Below are 13467 nucleotides of genomic sequence, written 5' to 3'. Positions count from 1 at the left end.
GCTCTGGGAAAAATGACTTGCACATGCTTTGTTAGGCAATGATGTGTGGGACGTGAGAAAAATGCTGCGCAAATCAAAACATGGATAATTTTCAATAATTGCTGAAGGAGAGTTAACACAATTCAGACTACATTGCAAGGACTCATTAAAATAGGAGCTTTGAGAAACTGGAGCAATAGTCAGCGATATGTCACCGCTGTGTAATGGTGAATCATCCTCGCAACCTGTGAGGAATTTGCGTATGATACTAATTGGCTCTATGTTGGTGTGAGTGGTTGTGCTGCACTCATGTAAAAAAAAACTGAGGCATATCTCTTCACTGCATCAAGCAATACTTTTGGCAGGCCTACGTTCTCTGCTGATTTCAGCCAAGAATTTGACACTGCGTATTGTTTGTAAATCAAGTGTGTGTGTGTGTGTGTTGGCTTACCAGCCTGCCATTCTGTGCCCGACTGACAATACACACGGCCCAAGTTACATTCCTCATTTACAATTTCAAATACAGGGCCTTGTTCTGTTTTGTTTCAGCTGCTGACTAACACTAGCCTGAAGTAAGCTTTCAAAACTTGGGAAGTGTGTTTATCAGTCAATAGCACAGTATTCAAAAAGGCCATGTCTCTAAAAGCAGGAGTCTCCCATTTGCTCAGTCACACCCACTACAAACTACTGTATCTGTGCCGGACAGGGAAAACCTCAATCTGTTGGCTGCTACTTGCATCTGGCTGACTGGAAATGACTTGACTCTTGCTACCCATTGAAGTTCAAGCTGGGAAATTTCTCATTTTTGCAGTTTGTGTCTTTATATCTTCCACCAGAGGGCTAATGGTTGGTAAACAGTAAGCAATTTTTAATTCACAAATGAGCACAAATTAATAAGCAAAGAAAGAGTTTATAAATGCAGTGTTGACATGCTTGAGAAGATGTTTTTTTTTGCAACAACCTCTCGAGTTGAAACAATTTGCAAGTCCCTCCTTGATATGGTCAGAGTTGAAACAGTGAGAAGTCGGGGCAGGTCTGTATTAGTGCTCTGGGAGGACGATAAGGCAAGTTTCATCACATGAACAAACATGACAAGTGTAACTTGTCTTGCTTGAGTTCTTGGATCATTAAGAACATAAGAAATAGGAGCAGGAGTAGGCCATATGGCCCCTTGAGCCTGCTCCGCCATTTAATACAAACATGGCCGATCTGATCATGGACTCGGCTCCACTTCCCTGCCCGCTCCCCATAACCCCTTATCCCCTTATCGTTTAAGAAACTCTCTATTTCTGTCTTTAAATTTATTCAGTGTCCTGGCTTCCACAGCTCTCTGGCAGCGAATTCCACAGATTTACAACCCTCAGAGAAGAAATTTCTCCTCATCTCAGTTTTAAATGGGCGGCCCCTTATTCTAAGATCATGCCCTCTAGTTCTAGTCTCCCCCATCAGTGGAAACATCCTCTCTGCATCCACCTTGTCAAACCCTCTCATAATCTTATACGTTTCGATAAGATCACCTCTCATTCTTCTGAACTCCAATGAGTAGAGGCCCAACCTACTCAACCTTTCCTCATAAGTCAACCCCCTCATCTCTGGAATCAACCTAGTGAACCTTCTCTGAACTGCCTCCAAAGCAAGCATATTCTTTCGTAAATATAGAACCCAAAACTGCACACAGTATTCCAGGTGTGGCCTCATTAATACCCTGTACAACTGTAGCAAGACTTCCCTGCTTTTATACTCTATCCCCTTTGCAATAAAGGCCAAGATTCCATTTAAATAATAACTCCATTTAAATAATAACTTGCTCTTTGGCAGAAAAAAAATCAAAGTGCATGACCTCACACTTTGCAACATTATACCCCATCTGCCAAATTTTTACCCACTCACTTAGCCTGTCTATGTCTTTCTGCAGATTGTGTGCCTTCCTCACACATTGCTTTTCCTCCCATCTTTGTATCATCGGCAAACTTGGCTACGTTACACTCAGTCCCTTCCTCCCAAGTCGTTAATATCGATTGTAAATAGTTGGTGTCCCAGCACTGATCCCTGCAGCACCCCACTAGTTACTGGTTGCCAACTCGAGAATGAACCATTTATCACTACTGTTTTCTGTTCTGTCCATGTTAATATATTACCCCCAACCTTGTGAACTTTTATCTTGTGAAGTAACGTTTTATATGGCACCTTGTCAAATGCCTTCTGGAAGTCCAAATACACCACATCCACTGGTTCCCCTTTATCCACCCTGTTCCGTTACATCCTCGAGGAACTCCAGCAAATTTGTCAAACATGATTTCCCCTTCATAAATCCATGTAGACACTGCCTGACCGAATTTTGCTTTTCCAAATGTCCTGCTACTGCTTCTTTAATAATGGGCTCCAACATTTTCCAACCACAGATGTTAGGCTAACTCTTGTACATTTAGTTCAAATTGCATCAGTGATCGAACCAACATCCCCTGTGTCTCTGTTAAAACAGTAGTTCAGTAGGAGTAACAGAGAAACACTGAGAAATCCTTTCTAGGTGTCCCATGCAGTTTAGTTTCAGAAATGCATGACAAACTAAAAATCGCCGAATGCTATTTTTAGCCACTGGCTATGTAACAAACACTTTATAATTGTGTTTGGTAAGTATTCAGTGTGCTTGGTGAATGAAATGTTAAAAACATCATGCTCCACAATGACTGGGTAAGATCAGGGGTAGCTAAGCCAGTGCAGCTGTATTCCTGGATTTTTCTAGGGAAGAGAAGTGAAGAATATTGTCAGGTGTGGGAAGGAGAAAATAAATGGCAAGGAATATCCGTTAGATGTGGCATGCAAATATAACTCTAATTTTAGGAAAGTGTTGGGTGGTAAGTTTTCGACCCTTTTGCTTTGTACTACAGGTTGAATTTCCCTTATCCGGAACCACCCCTTATCCAGAACCATCCCCGGCCACCGGGTGGCATATAAAAGAACTCCGACATGAACAAATTGAAGTCCTTCCTCACTGCTGACTCCTGCAATTGCTGGCCTGACTCCGCGATCTACCGCCCCCTCTCTGCCGCACTCCCAGCCCCAAGCCAGCAAGCCCCGATATCTCCTTGCTCAGTACCTGTACCATCCAATTTAACGTGACCACCCCTCGTCCGGAAAAATCCCTTATCCAGAACAGGCCAGGTCCCGAGGGTTCCGGATAACCTGTATCATACGTTTTGTCATTTAATCTCTCCTACCTTTCACCCTATCACAGACCTTTTCCTTTGTTCTTTCCTGCCCTCCCCCTTTTCCCTGCCCCTACACTTGCTTAAAGTCTGCTCCATCTCTCTATTTCCCAGTTCTGACAAAACCTCATCAACCTGAAACGTTAACTTTGTTTCTCTCTCCACAGATGCTGAGTATTTCCAGCATTTTCTGTTTTTATTTCAGATTTCCAGCATCCGCAGTTTTTTGCTTTAGCATTAGCATCATTGCAGTTTATTTTTCAGTGTTGCAAATTGCTTGGGGAGATTAGCAAAGTTGTAAGGATAACAAATACTTCATTTGTGGCTGTTGTTTTGTTTGAAAGGAATAATTGTCCATGTCTTGCTTCTCCCTTTCTCTGTTCTGCACAGTATTTTCAGGCCAAGAGGGCAAGGGCAAGCAGGTAACCTACTCCCGGAATGCTGCCACTCTTGGTTGGCACTGGGAAGTATGCAACTTTGCTTTTGCGCACCCCCTCGCTCTGACGTTCTCCACTGCTTGCCTCCCCAAAGTAGAGGTATTATCGTGCTGGGCACCAGTATAGTGCCGAGCTTTGGGAATTGTTGCTGTAGTTGAAATTATTACAAAGCGGCATTCTAATATAGCAGTTATAAAAAAGATCATTTTTGATCCAGCCTTAAAACTTATCGAAAACAAAAGGTCTTGACTCTCTGCTATGTACATTGTAATCTGAAGGAAAACATTGTTTTTTCTTGCAGCTCTCTGAATCGCTTACTTTTACATAAAGGTGCATTTTACATTGAAAATTGGTCAATGCTGGTGCTGGTATAAGTGAATGCACATAAGTGAAAATTTGTGATACTGTGTGTTTTTTTTTATTTTGTCCTCTGTTAACGGAGGTGACGGGATGGCCTGATCTTGTGCTCTGCCTGTTCATCATGGCATCAGTCAGTTCCCTTGAGGTGTTCAGAATTGCTAACCATGGACCTCCCTCCTCCATCAGGTACATGGAAACATGTTATCTTGGCATGTGGTTGGATCTGCTTCATGAGAGCAGCAGCTCCAGGTGCAGTTGAGACTTGAAACAGCACGTCTTCTCCACACAGCAGCAGAACTTCCTGATTACTTTGTACTGGGAGGTTTCACTATTTTTCAGCATGTTTTTCTCCCCTCTTCTGAAAATGGTGACTTCTTGCTATGGACACCATTCAGTCGGTGCTGGGCACTGTTTGGTAGTTTGGTCAGATAGCCATTCTTCAGTGGTCATTCACTTCTTGACAATGTTGGTCAGCTAGCTGACTGGGGGAGGTGGTGGGGACATCAAAGCTGAGCCTGACCTTGGTCTCACTCAGTCAGTACAGCAGGGGCTGCTGGAGATCAACAGGGAACCGTTGCTGGGCATTATTTCCTCCTGTGTGCTGAATCCAATTGTTGCCACCCCACCAATGGCCGAATGAGATCAACTCAGTTAGAGAATTGAACCTGGAACCTTCCTGGTTGGAAAGGCTCCGCTTTACTCGTTTGATAAGCTCACTTGAGCCGTTAAAGGGCGGGGAAGCCCTTTAATTTCTTGAGTGACGTGAGTGACCCCAAGTGGCAGACAGCAAAGATTAAAGAAATAATTGAAGAATGCAAACAATGTACTCCAGAATAACTCCTATACAAAGTCATGGCATTGTGTGTAATGTGGAGAGATTGCTTGGATGGTAATCTTTTTAACCTGATCTTCCAACTCCTTTTGAAATTAGTTAATTAATGTCCAATAATGAACTTTAACGGGGTTATTGCACATAAATGCTTCTCGGTAGGAACGGGGAGTTTCTTATCTCCATTTTCAGCCCAAGCTCGTTATTTTTGCTCTTGTGACTTCAGGTTACACAATGAAGAGTTAAGCAGCTTGTTTACATTTACAATACCTATACTGTTCAGCAATATCAATATCTGCTCTCTGGGCTTGTTCAATTGTTTGTGGGGAATAGGTTTAGCAGAAACAAATGCAAATGATCAACCCCAGGATTTTAAAATCAGTTGAACGTCACTGGAAATGCAGATTTCTCGTGGTCTGTTACAGGGATCTGGTCTGGTCTTTTTTTGGTGCCGTTATTGGTGGGAGAGTCTTTAGATGGCTTGGTCCTACTCTCAAATTCCCTGCCGAAAGCTTGCCACTTTTATATTTTAAAACAAAACTTCTCAAAAGCTATCTTTTCAACCAACCATTGTCAATTCTTCTAACTCTCTCTCTCTGACTTATTGTCTCTTTTATTTTCAATCTCCCCCACCCCCATAAAGCATTTTGGGATTTTTATTTTATAAAGCTGCTGTATAAACATAAGTTAATTTAGCTGTAATTTGATTTGGGGTGTGGAACCTTTTTGTACTTGTACACGTACATTCTAAATGGTAATTAATAACTTTGGCTATCCAAATATAACACTTGATTGTTCCATTCAATGAACTGAAAGGACCTTTTTAAAATTGCAATACTTTTTAAAAAAAAACTACAGTGTAAATGAACAAAAATGTTTTCCAGGTGTAGATGAGAATGCTTTAATACCATTTCAGAGTTGGAAGAAAGACCATTGCATTGCCAACACTATCTTGTAGAATTATTGTTTATATCAGTACTTAGTAAAAGTCTGTTTACAACATACTGTGTATTTAAATTACACATCAGGCATTCAGCAATAACTTGCAGTTTGTAGTGTCATTAATGTGAAAAATCATCCCGAGGCAGTTCAGGTAAAACTTAAATTTCCACTTAAATAAAAACAGAAAAAGCAGGAAATACTCAGCGGGTCAGGCAGCATCTGGTTCCAGAATCCACAGTATTTTGCTTTGGTTTTAAATTCCCACTTGTCTAAATGTATTTTTTTAGACTTTTAATTGTTCTACAGTACACAAGTTCTTGGCTTCAATACGTAATCCATTTATGTAATTAACATGCCTAGAGCAGAAGTATTAGGTCTCTAATAAGCTCCTGCTACTAATCAGTGCAGTACAATAGTTAAATGGTTAACATTCTCAACGCTGTAGCTACTGTCACCCTGTTCCTTTATTCCCCCTCTCTGTCTTTCAGATCAGTCTCTTGCAATAGGTTGGAATCCTAAAGAGTTAATTGTCTCCTCAGTTAGCTGAAGTGCAGCTGAAGTAGCCAATAGCTTCAAAGGTTGTTCCTGACTGACAGCATTAATTGGTAGTAGGTGGACCAGATTCGTAATCCTTCATGCTTTGTGGAAACGTGGAGGCCATTTTGGAATACTGTGTTGTTGACTAAGAAATACATCGGCAAGTTGTGAAAGTTTGCCTTCAGCCAGCATTAATCACCGTTAAAAACCGTGGAGTACAAGGATGTGTTCAATGGGAAGACTCTCCGGTGTCTAAAGATGTAAAGCAGATCAGTGAACGTAGGATTCTTGCATTTGCTGTCTTGGTGAATTTGCATCAGGAGGTTATACTGACAGATTCTGTGAATGCTGCATGGGCAAGTCCTTTGACTAAAAGCTGACTTACGATAGTTTACATGGTGCTTAAATGCTTTTAGCATATCCAGTATTTAATAAGTTGATGACAAGTATGTGATTTGTAATTTGCTTGTGTTGTAGGCCTAAACTCATGCTTGCTATGTGGTGCTTGATGTAGACGAATGTGCCTAACTGTATAAAGTTCTTGCTCTGCATGAGGAAATAATTTTAATTTGTCTTGTCTCTGTTAATGTTTAGCCTCAATGTAGATGCTTTGTTTTCTCACTGCATGCTGATGTACTGTGTTCAGCCTGTTAACCTGCTTTTAATTGTCTTGACATTTGACCTCACTAGATTAATCGAATGAAAACAGGGTTAAAATGTGTTTTTATTTTTGTGGTATTTGGTTGGAGAAACCTTAATGATTGGTGGATATAAGGAAATGGTGTACAATCTGTGTTAAATAGCAGCTGGAATCTAAAGGCATTTTGCAGACCTTGGGAATACGGTGAAGGATGCTGCCGTGGGTTATTGCAGTAATTTCAAACATTCGCTGTTAGACTTGCAATGGTTTCCCCTGTGACGAGGTTAACTGGTTACACATGTTCCCATTCTCATGTTTTCAGAATCCATGCTAATGTCAGATAGTAGATTATTTTTAAGGACAGTGATGCAACATTTTTATTAACTTCCAGCAAGTTGAATTTCTGAAAATGTCTGCCCATTTTATTTCTGTTGTAAGCCTGCTCCAGTTACTATTTTGCCATTTTACTTAAACATTTACAACATGCAACTGTTATCAGCTGTCCCAGATATCCTGTCCAGTGCTCATAAATCAACATTAAGATTTAATCAAGCACTAACAACATGTGCTGGTGATAGTTTATCAGAACTATTTTCTACCATCACTACCACTGAAATTTAATAGGACTTTTAATTTAATTTAATTTAATTTGACGAGATAACAATGGAAAACCAGTGAAATTGTCCTCCTTAAATGTACCAAACATTGGCTACTCAAAATGCTGATATCCGTTTTATAAAAAGGGTTTTAAACTTGTAAATATGTAAAACAAGAGTCTTCAAGTGCAATGCGGCCGAGCTCAATGTTGCCAAATGCAAACAATTAATGGTATACACCGTGCTATACACTGCAGTACACCATGTAGTGATGCATTTACTGCTGTGCACAATTAAAATACTTGGATTCAAATGACAGCGATTGGATAGAACACCAAATTAGGATTAGAGTCTCAACTGTTTATGGCACAGGCGGCATATTTAATACTGATAATCGCTCTTACTCTAGTTTGCTCTCTAACTCAGTTCCTGAGAGAGAGAAAGAGAGAGAGGGATGGTTTCTCTGGTTTCTGCTTGTGCTCTTGCTCCAGTTCTGCAGCCATTGCTAAAGTGGTTTAAAGTGACTCCCTCTGACATTTCACTCTTTGTAGGGAAAGCACTGGCTTCCTCAGAATGATGTGGCTAATACTGGGAGCTCCAGCAAATGGAGACTCCCAGATGGAATCTACATGTATCCCACCATGGCACTGTGTTGATTCACTATGTTGCTCCAGGTTTGCAAAACTTCTCAGCTTGCCCTGGAATCTCATGGAGTTGAAGATTAATCTCCCGCAAACCACCCGGGAGAAATCCTGGAACATTTTTATTAATTATAAAAACATTGGAGTTAGTGGGGGGTGGGGGGGGGGGGGGGGGAGAGAGAAGGGGAGAAGAAGCGCTATTTGATTGATGGCCAAGAATAACCCAATCTAGTAATGAGTCTGTTTGCTTTCCAATTGTCATGGGAAGGTGGGGTGTGGCGAGGATGGATATGTCGCCAACCAGGAGCATGGGGATAAGTCGGTTAGAGGCAGGAGGATGGGGGCGGGGGGCAGGTCGGTTAGGGACAGGAGGACGGGGGGGAGTGGTTAGGGGTAGGAGGACAGGGGCAGGTCGATTAAAGGCAGGAGGACACGATGAAACCTCCCGAACTACATTTAATCAGAGTCGGCAGCCCGTCTGTGCCGAGCACGACACACCTTTCTTCATTTCTTTCCTTCTATTTGTGTAGGACATTACAGCTAAAGGAAGTGCCTGTTTTTATTAATGGCATCATGCCTGTGATATAGCCAAATGCTAAGTTCCTGGTCTGATTTGGGCTGCTGTGGAATGGCCTTTCCCCAGATAGCATGTAAATCGCAGTAAGAGAGTATCTTGGTGCTCCATTGGTATCGAGAGAAACCTGAAATCTGGTCGCAGGCCCATCTTCTTGATTGAGGAATTGTACGAGTCGGGGAAAAAATAAATAGTTTAGGGTTCTTAACGCTACGTTATTAAAGATTAAAAGTACTTTTATTCACGGGCATGTAATTGTGGTTGTACCCATGTAATTGGGAGTAAATGAAACTTTTTGATGTGATACATATTTCCAGTGACCATTTTGCACTGCTGATAATCCATACCTAGGTATACTGTATGCAAGCTATGGTTTATATTAACCGTACAAATATTTGTTTGCTCATTGAAAATGTTTTTGATTCTTAAATTGGGGGAAAACAATTAATTCTAACTAATCCTTGGTGAGAATATAAATGGCTTTTTTCAACTTAAAATTGTGTGTTCGAAGGGAGAAGTTTGGTCGATTTTGTTTCAATCACAAGTAAAACTTAAATAGATACTGAGTGTTAAACCTGTTCAGTTTTAGATTCTGTTGAACAAAAATGTAAATTACCCCTGTGATTCGTGCTTTCAGTCGGCAGCTTAATAAATTTGGCTCAAATATATAATTTCTAGTAGGAGTGGATGTTTATAAATTTCCTGCTTTTTGGAAAGCCGATTTTAAAAGGAGATTGAAATAGAAACTATAGACTTTTGTTTTAAATGCGATGGGGATTCCCGATAGAAATGTAATTTGAACATAAACAAGCACAGCTGGCCAATGAAATCATGTGATGCAGCTTGAGTGTAGCGTTACAGCAATGTGTTTTGTTTGGGTGTGTCTGATTTGAAAACACATCCTCAGGAGGGCATTCTGGCTCAATTTGGCTTGAGTAATGGGTTCACGTCATTAGGTTTAATAAAAGTAGCTGTTCAGGATGATGAATGTCACATGAACGGGTGGGTGCCTTTTTTTAATTGAAATCGGGCCATTCTGGTGAAGGATCAAATTTGTGATTGTCAACTATCTAAGAGTGGGACTGGATAATTTTGAGCCTGGATCTAATTGGATTTCTGTCAACATTGCATCAAAATGAAGATTATTTTCCAGTACTTAAAGCAGTGTTATACTTATTGGTGGGAAAATAATGAACTGCAGTATTTTTTTAAAATCCGAATGCAGTAAAATTCCAAATTAAAGTTGGCAATTTAGCACCCTTGGGGATAGACAGAATGTTGCAAGTCACAATCTAGGACATACTCCTCTGCCTCTGTTACTGTTCTATATTTTGAGTCTTTACCAAGTTTAATGTTCAATAATACATGACTTTAGAAAGTGCAATATCCAATGCCAGATGCACAAGAGAAAACACAAGGACACTACTGTGCAGCCACACAAGGTCAGCTCAACCACTCACTTCTTTGGGCGAGAGAGGGGAAAGCCCACAAACAGCCCCTGTGTACGTACTTCCCTGACCTCAACACAGCTCTGATGGATAGTTGCTTCCCACTACTTTCATTCAGAATAGTTGTTTGGGACCTGTGCTAACCCATCACCAGTTTATAGTAGCTGATTCAGTTACAGCTTTCATTGCTGTAAAACTAAAAGCCAGAAACACTGATCATTTGGGGGCTTTCATAATAGAATAGTTCGCTTTATAAAAAAAGTGTTATGCTCACAAAGTAAATATTTTCTGTATTGGTGTTCCATCTGAAATGCACCTCCCTTCATGAATAGTTGGTCATTTGCAGTGATGTTTTTTCTTAAGGAGGGCAGGAAAATCCTTTCATGTTGGGACATGCAGCTTCAAGCTAGAAGACATTCCGGATTAGCACAATTTGCATTTACATAGTGCTTTAATGTAGTAATGTGCTGCCAGGTGCTTCTCAGGTGTAATCTGACACCAAAATGAAGCAGAATTAAAAAAGAACATATTACAAAAGCTTGCTCCAGATGGTGGGTTTTAGGGAGGGCCTCAAAGGAGAGGCTGATAGAAAGGCAGAGGGGTTTAAGGAGGGTGTTCCTGAATTGGATCTAGGCAGCAGAAGGCACAACCTCCAATAATTGGATGGAGGGAGGGATGCACAAAAGGCCACAGTTATAGGAATGGAAAGAACTGAGGGGATTGTCAGGCTGGAGGAGGTTACAGAGATAAGTAGTGGTGAGGTCATGAAAGGATTTATACACCAGTTTGAGAATTTTAAATTGGAAGACCGTGAGCCGCTGTATGCCAGCAGGGTCAGACGCGGTGGATGGGCGGGACTTGGTATGAGAGAGGTTGTGAGCAGCAGAGATTGGATAAGTGTTAAAGATGAGAGGCTGGGGCAGGAGAGCATTGGGATAGTCATTCTGGAAATGACAAAGGCATGGAAGAGAGCTTTGTCAGAGGATGGGCTGAGGTAGGGGTGATATAGAGGTGGAAGTAGGTGGTCTTTGTGATGGAGAATGGAATGGGGGTCAAATCTCAACTTGGTCTCAGGTAGGCCGCTGAGCTGCAGGGTCAAGGGTGGAATCAGTGATGAGGGTAGTGCGTTTGTGGCTGGGGCCGAGACTATGGTCGTTACCTGAAGGAAGTTATGCCTCATCCAAGACTAGGACTCGGACAAGCACTCTGACAACACAGGCAATGGAGGGAATGAAGGAGGTAAAGCTGGGTATTGTAAACTGACCCCATGTCTTGGTGACAGCTCAGGGCAGCATGTCGATGAGGAAGGGACAAGGATCCTTGGAGACTCCGGAAGTAATGATATAGAGAGGCAGTAAGAGAAGCCATTGCTGGAGATGCTCTGGCTGCGATTTAAATGGTAAGCGTAGCGAAGACCAGTCCCACTGAGCATTGAATTCCATGGGTTGCAGTTTTGTGTTTGGGCCTGATCTGGCTGCCATTGTGTTTTTTTTAAAAGGGGGTGGGGATTGAGCAGTAACTTGTTTTTAGCCCACATGCGAAGCACCATCACCTGCACAGAGGGAACCGGTGAGCAGACATTCTCATCACCTGGTGCTTTGATTTATTCTTCCCTCCCTCCATGATGGCGTTTTAGAAATCAGAACCTTGGCTACTGAGAGGTTTCGCCTGGTCAGATGGAGTTGTTACAAGCTTCTGTGTTATCCAGAAAATGTTTTGTGGAAATGAAAGCATCACTTAAGATCTGGAGTTAATGGGGTCCTTAAAGCATCACAGTTGACCTTCACTTAATTTTTATTTCTGCGATTCTACAATGGTGTTGGTTCGGAATGTTTTTGTACTCCGCTGCAGAGCATAAAACTAAACCTAACTTTTATAACTTGTGTAAAGACAAACATCGTCACAAAGCAACAACAATTTGCTTGCTCAGGAGACTGCCTTACAAGTCATTTTAAAATCCACATATCTGTTACTGAGGCAATCTAAAATTCTTTATTTACTTTACCACCAAATACAATATGTGGAAGTGCATTGTTTTAGTAATTTTTTTTCTTAGAATTCAAAGTCCATTTTGGCAAGGGACTGTTCTTGCATTGAAGTATATGAACCTAGACTCATGCCACCGAAAGTGCAAGTAATGCAAAGGATAAGGTGCTTCACATTGTCTCATCACTGCTGCAGGGTAAACCTACCTGACCCCCTCCATACAGCAGTCTTTTTAATCCCAGTTCTGCTGAATAGTCGGACTCTGCTACAACAACAACAACAACAACAACTTGTATTTACATAGTAACCACATCTGAGTTGCAGAACCCGAGAGAGCTGATAGCTGTCCAGACACCCATAAAAGCAGCAATGTTATCGTCCTGAATATTCCTCGGTGTCTGTCGACTCTTTCCCTATTATGGAGTAATGGAAATGTCCCAGATGCATTTACCACATTTTGGATTTTGGGCCTGACCTAAGAGGGAAATCACAGACTAAACCAACCTTATCAGAGCCAGATTCCGATATTCCCAACAATTAGCAGGCACAGCCCATTTCTGTTTTTCTGCCTCCAAATGAAACATTTTCTCTAGGACATGGGAACAGCATCAACTACATAAAGGATAACCATTGCAGAGATGCTCTTATTCATGTATGTAGTAACAGAAATATATTGTCAAGTTAAATGCAGAAGTTTGATGGACTGAAATCTCATGAACTTGGGAGCTCCCTGGGCTTCCTGTCATGTGGTCCATGGAATGCAGCTCAAAGCTGATATAGGACGATGTACCAAATGTGTGCTTTATTGAGGTGTAATGTGCTTTACGCTAAGAAGTGAACTCTTCAGTTGTCAAGATTCCCCTGTATCTTTAACCTTTTTTGGGGGGTGGTTCCTGAGGTGAAAGATATATAACACTCTTAAATCTTTCAGCCATCAGACCCCAGCTTATTCCCACAGATATTCCCAAGACTTGGCAATGTGTACATGCAATAATTCAACTTTTGTGCATTTAACAATTTTTGTTTCTTGTATCAGGCAAACGGGTTGAACACTTGGATTTTTATGTTTTGATATACTAAAATGTACATGGTCTTGTATTGCATCATGTTATTTTTCACCTTGCAGTAGAACAGTTGAGCATGGATTTTTCCCGACTACACACATACACTCCTCCTCAATATGTGCCAGAGAACACTGGCTATACCTATGCACTCAGGTGAGATTCTCCCAGCTAAGGTGCATGGTGTTTCTTGTAAAAAGTCGCGAGCAATGATTCATTTGACTTGAATGC

General features: G+C 41.3%; 1 protein-coding gene across 3 annotated transcripts in view; it reads left to right on the top strand.

Annotated features, from left to right (window-relative positions):
* The first annotated feature begins 6597 nt into the window (after positions 1–6597).
* Positions 6598–13467, top strand: part of LOC139280936 (SUN domain-containing protein 1-like) — a 94708-nt gene continuing 87838 nt past the window's right edge. For all 3 annotated transcript variants that reach the window (XM_070900748.1, XM_070900747.1, XM_070900749.1), the window contains exons 1-2: positions 6598–6646; positions 13302–13392. In XM_070900748.1, the coding sequence (XP_070756849.1) occupies positions 6643–6646; positions 13302–13392 (95 nt within the window). In that variant the 5' untranslated portion in view covers positions 6598–6642. The remainder of the gene's footprint in view (positions 6647–13301; positions 13393–13467) is intronic.

The sequence above is a fragment of the Pristiophorus japonicus genome, chromosome 15 (genome assembly GCF_044704955.1).
Source record: "Pristiophorus japonicus isolate sPriJap1 chromosome 15, sPriJap1.hap1, whole genome shotgun sequence".
Lineage (NCBI taxonomy): Eukaryota > Metazoa > Chordata > Chondrichthyes > Pristiophoridae > Pristiophorus > Pristiophorus japonicus.
This window is presented reverse-complemented; position numbering and strand designations above follow the sequence as displayed.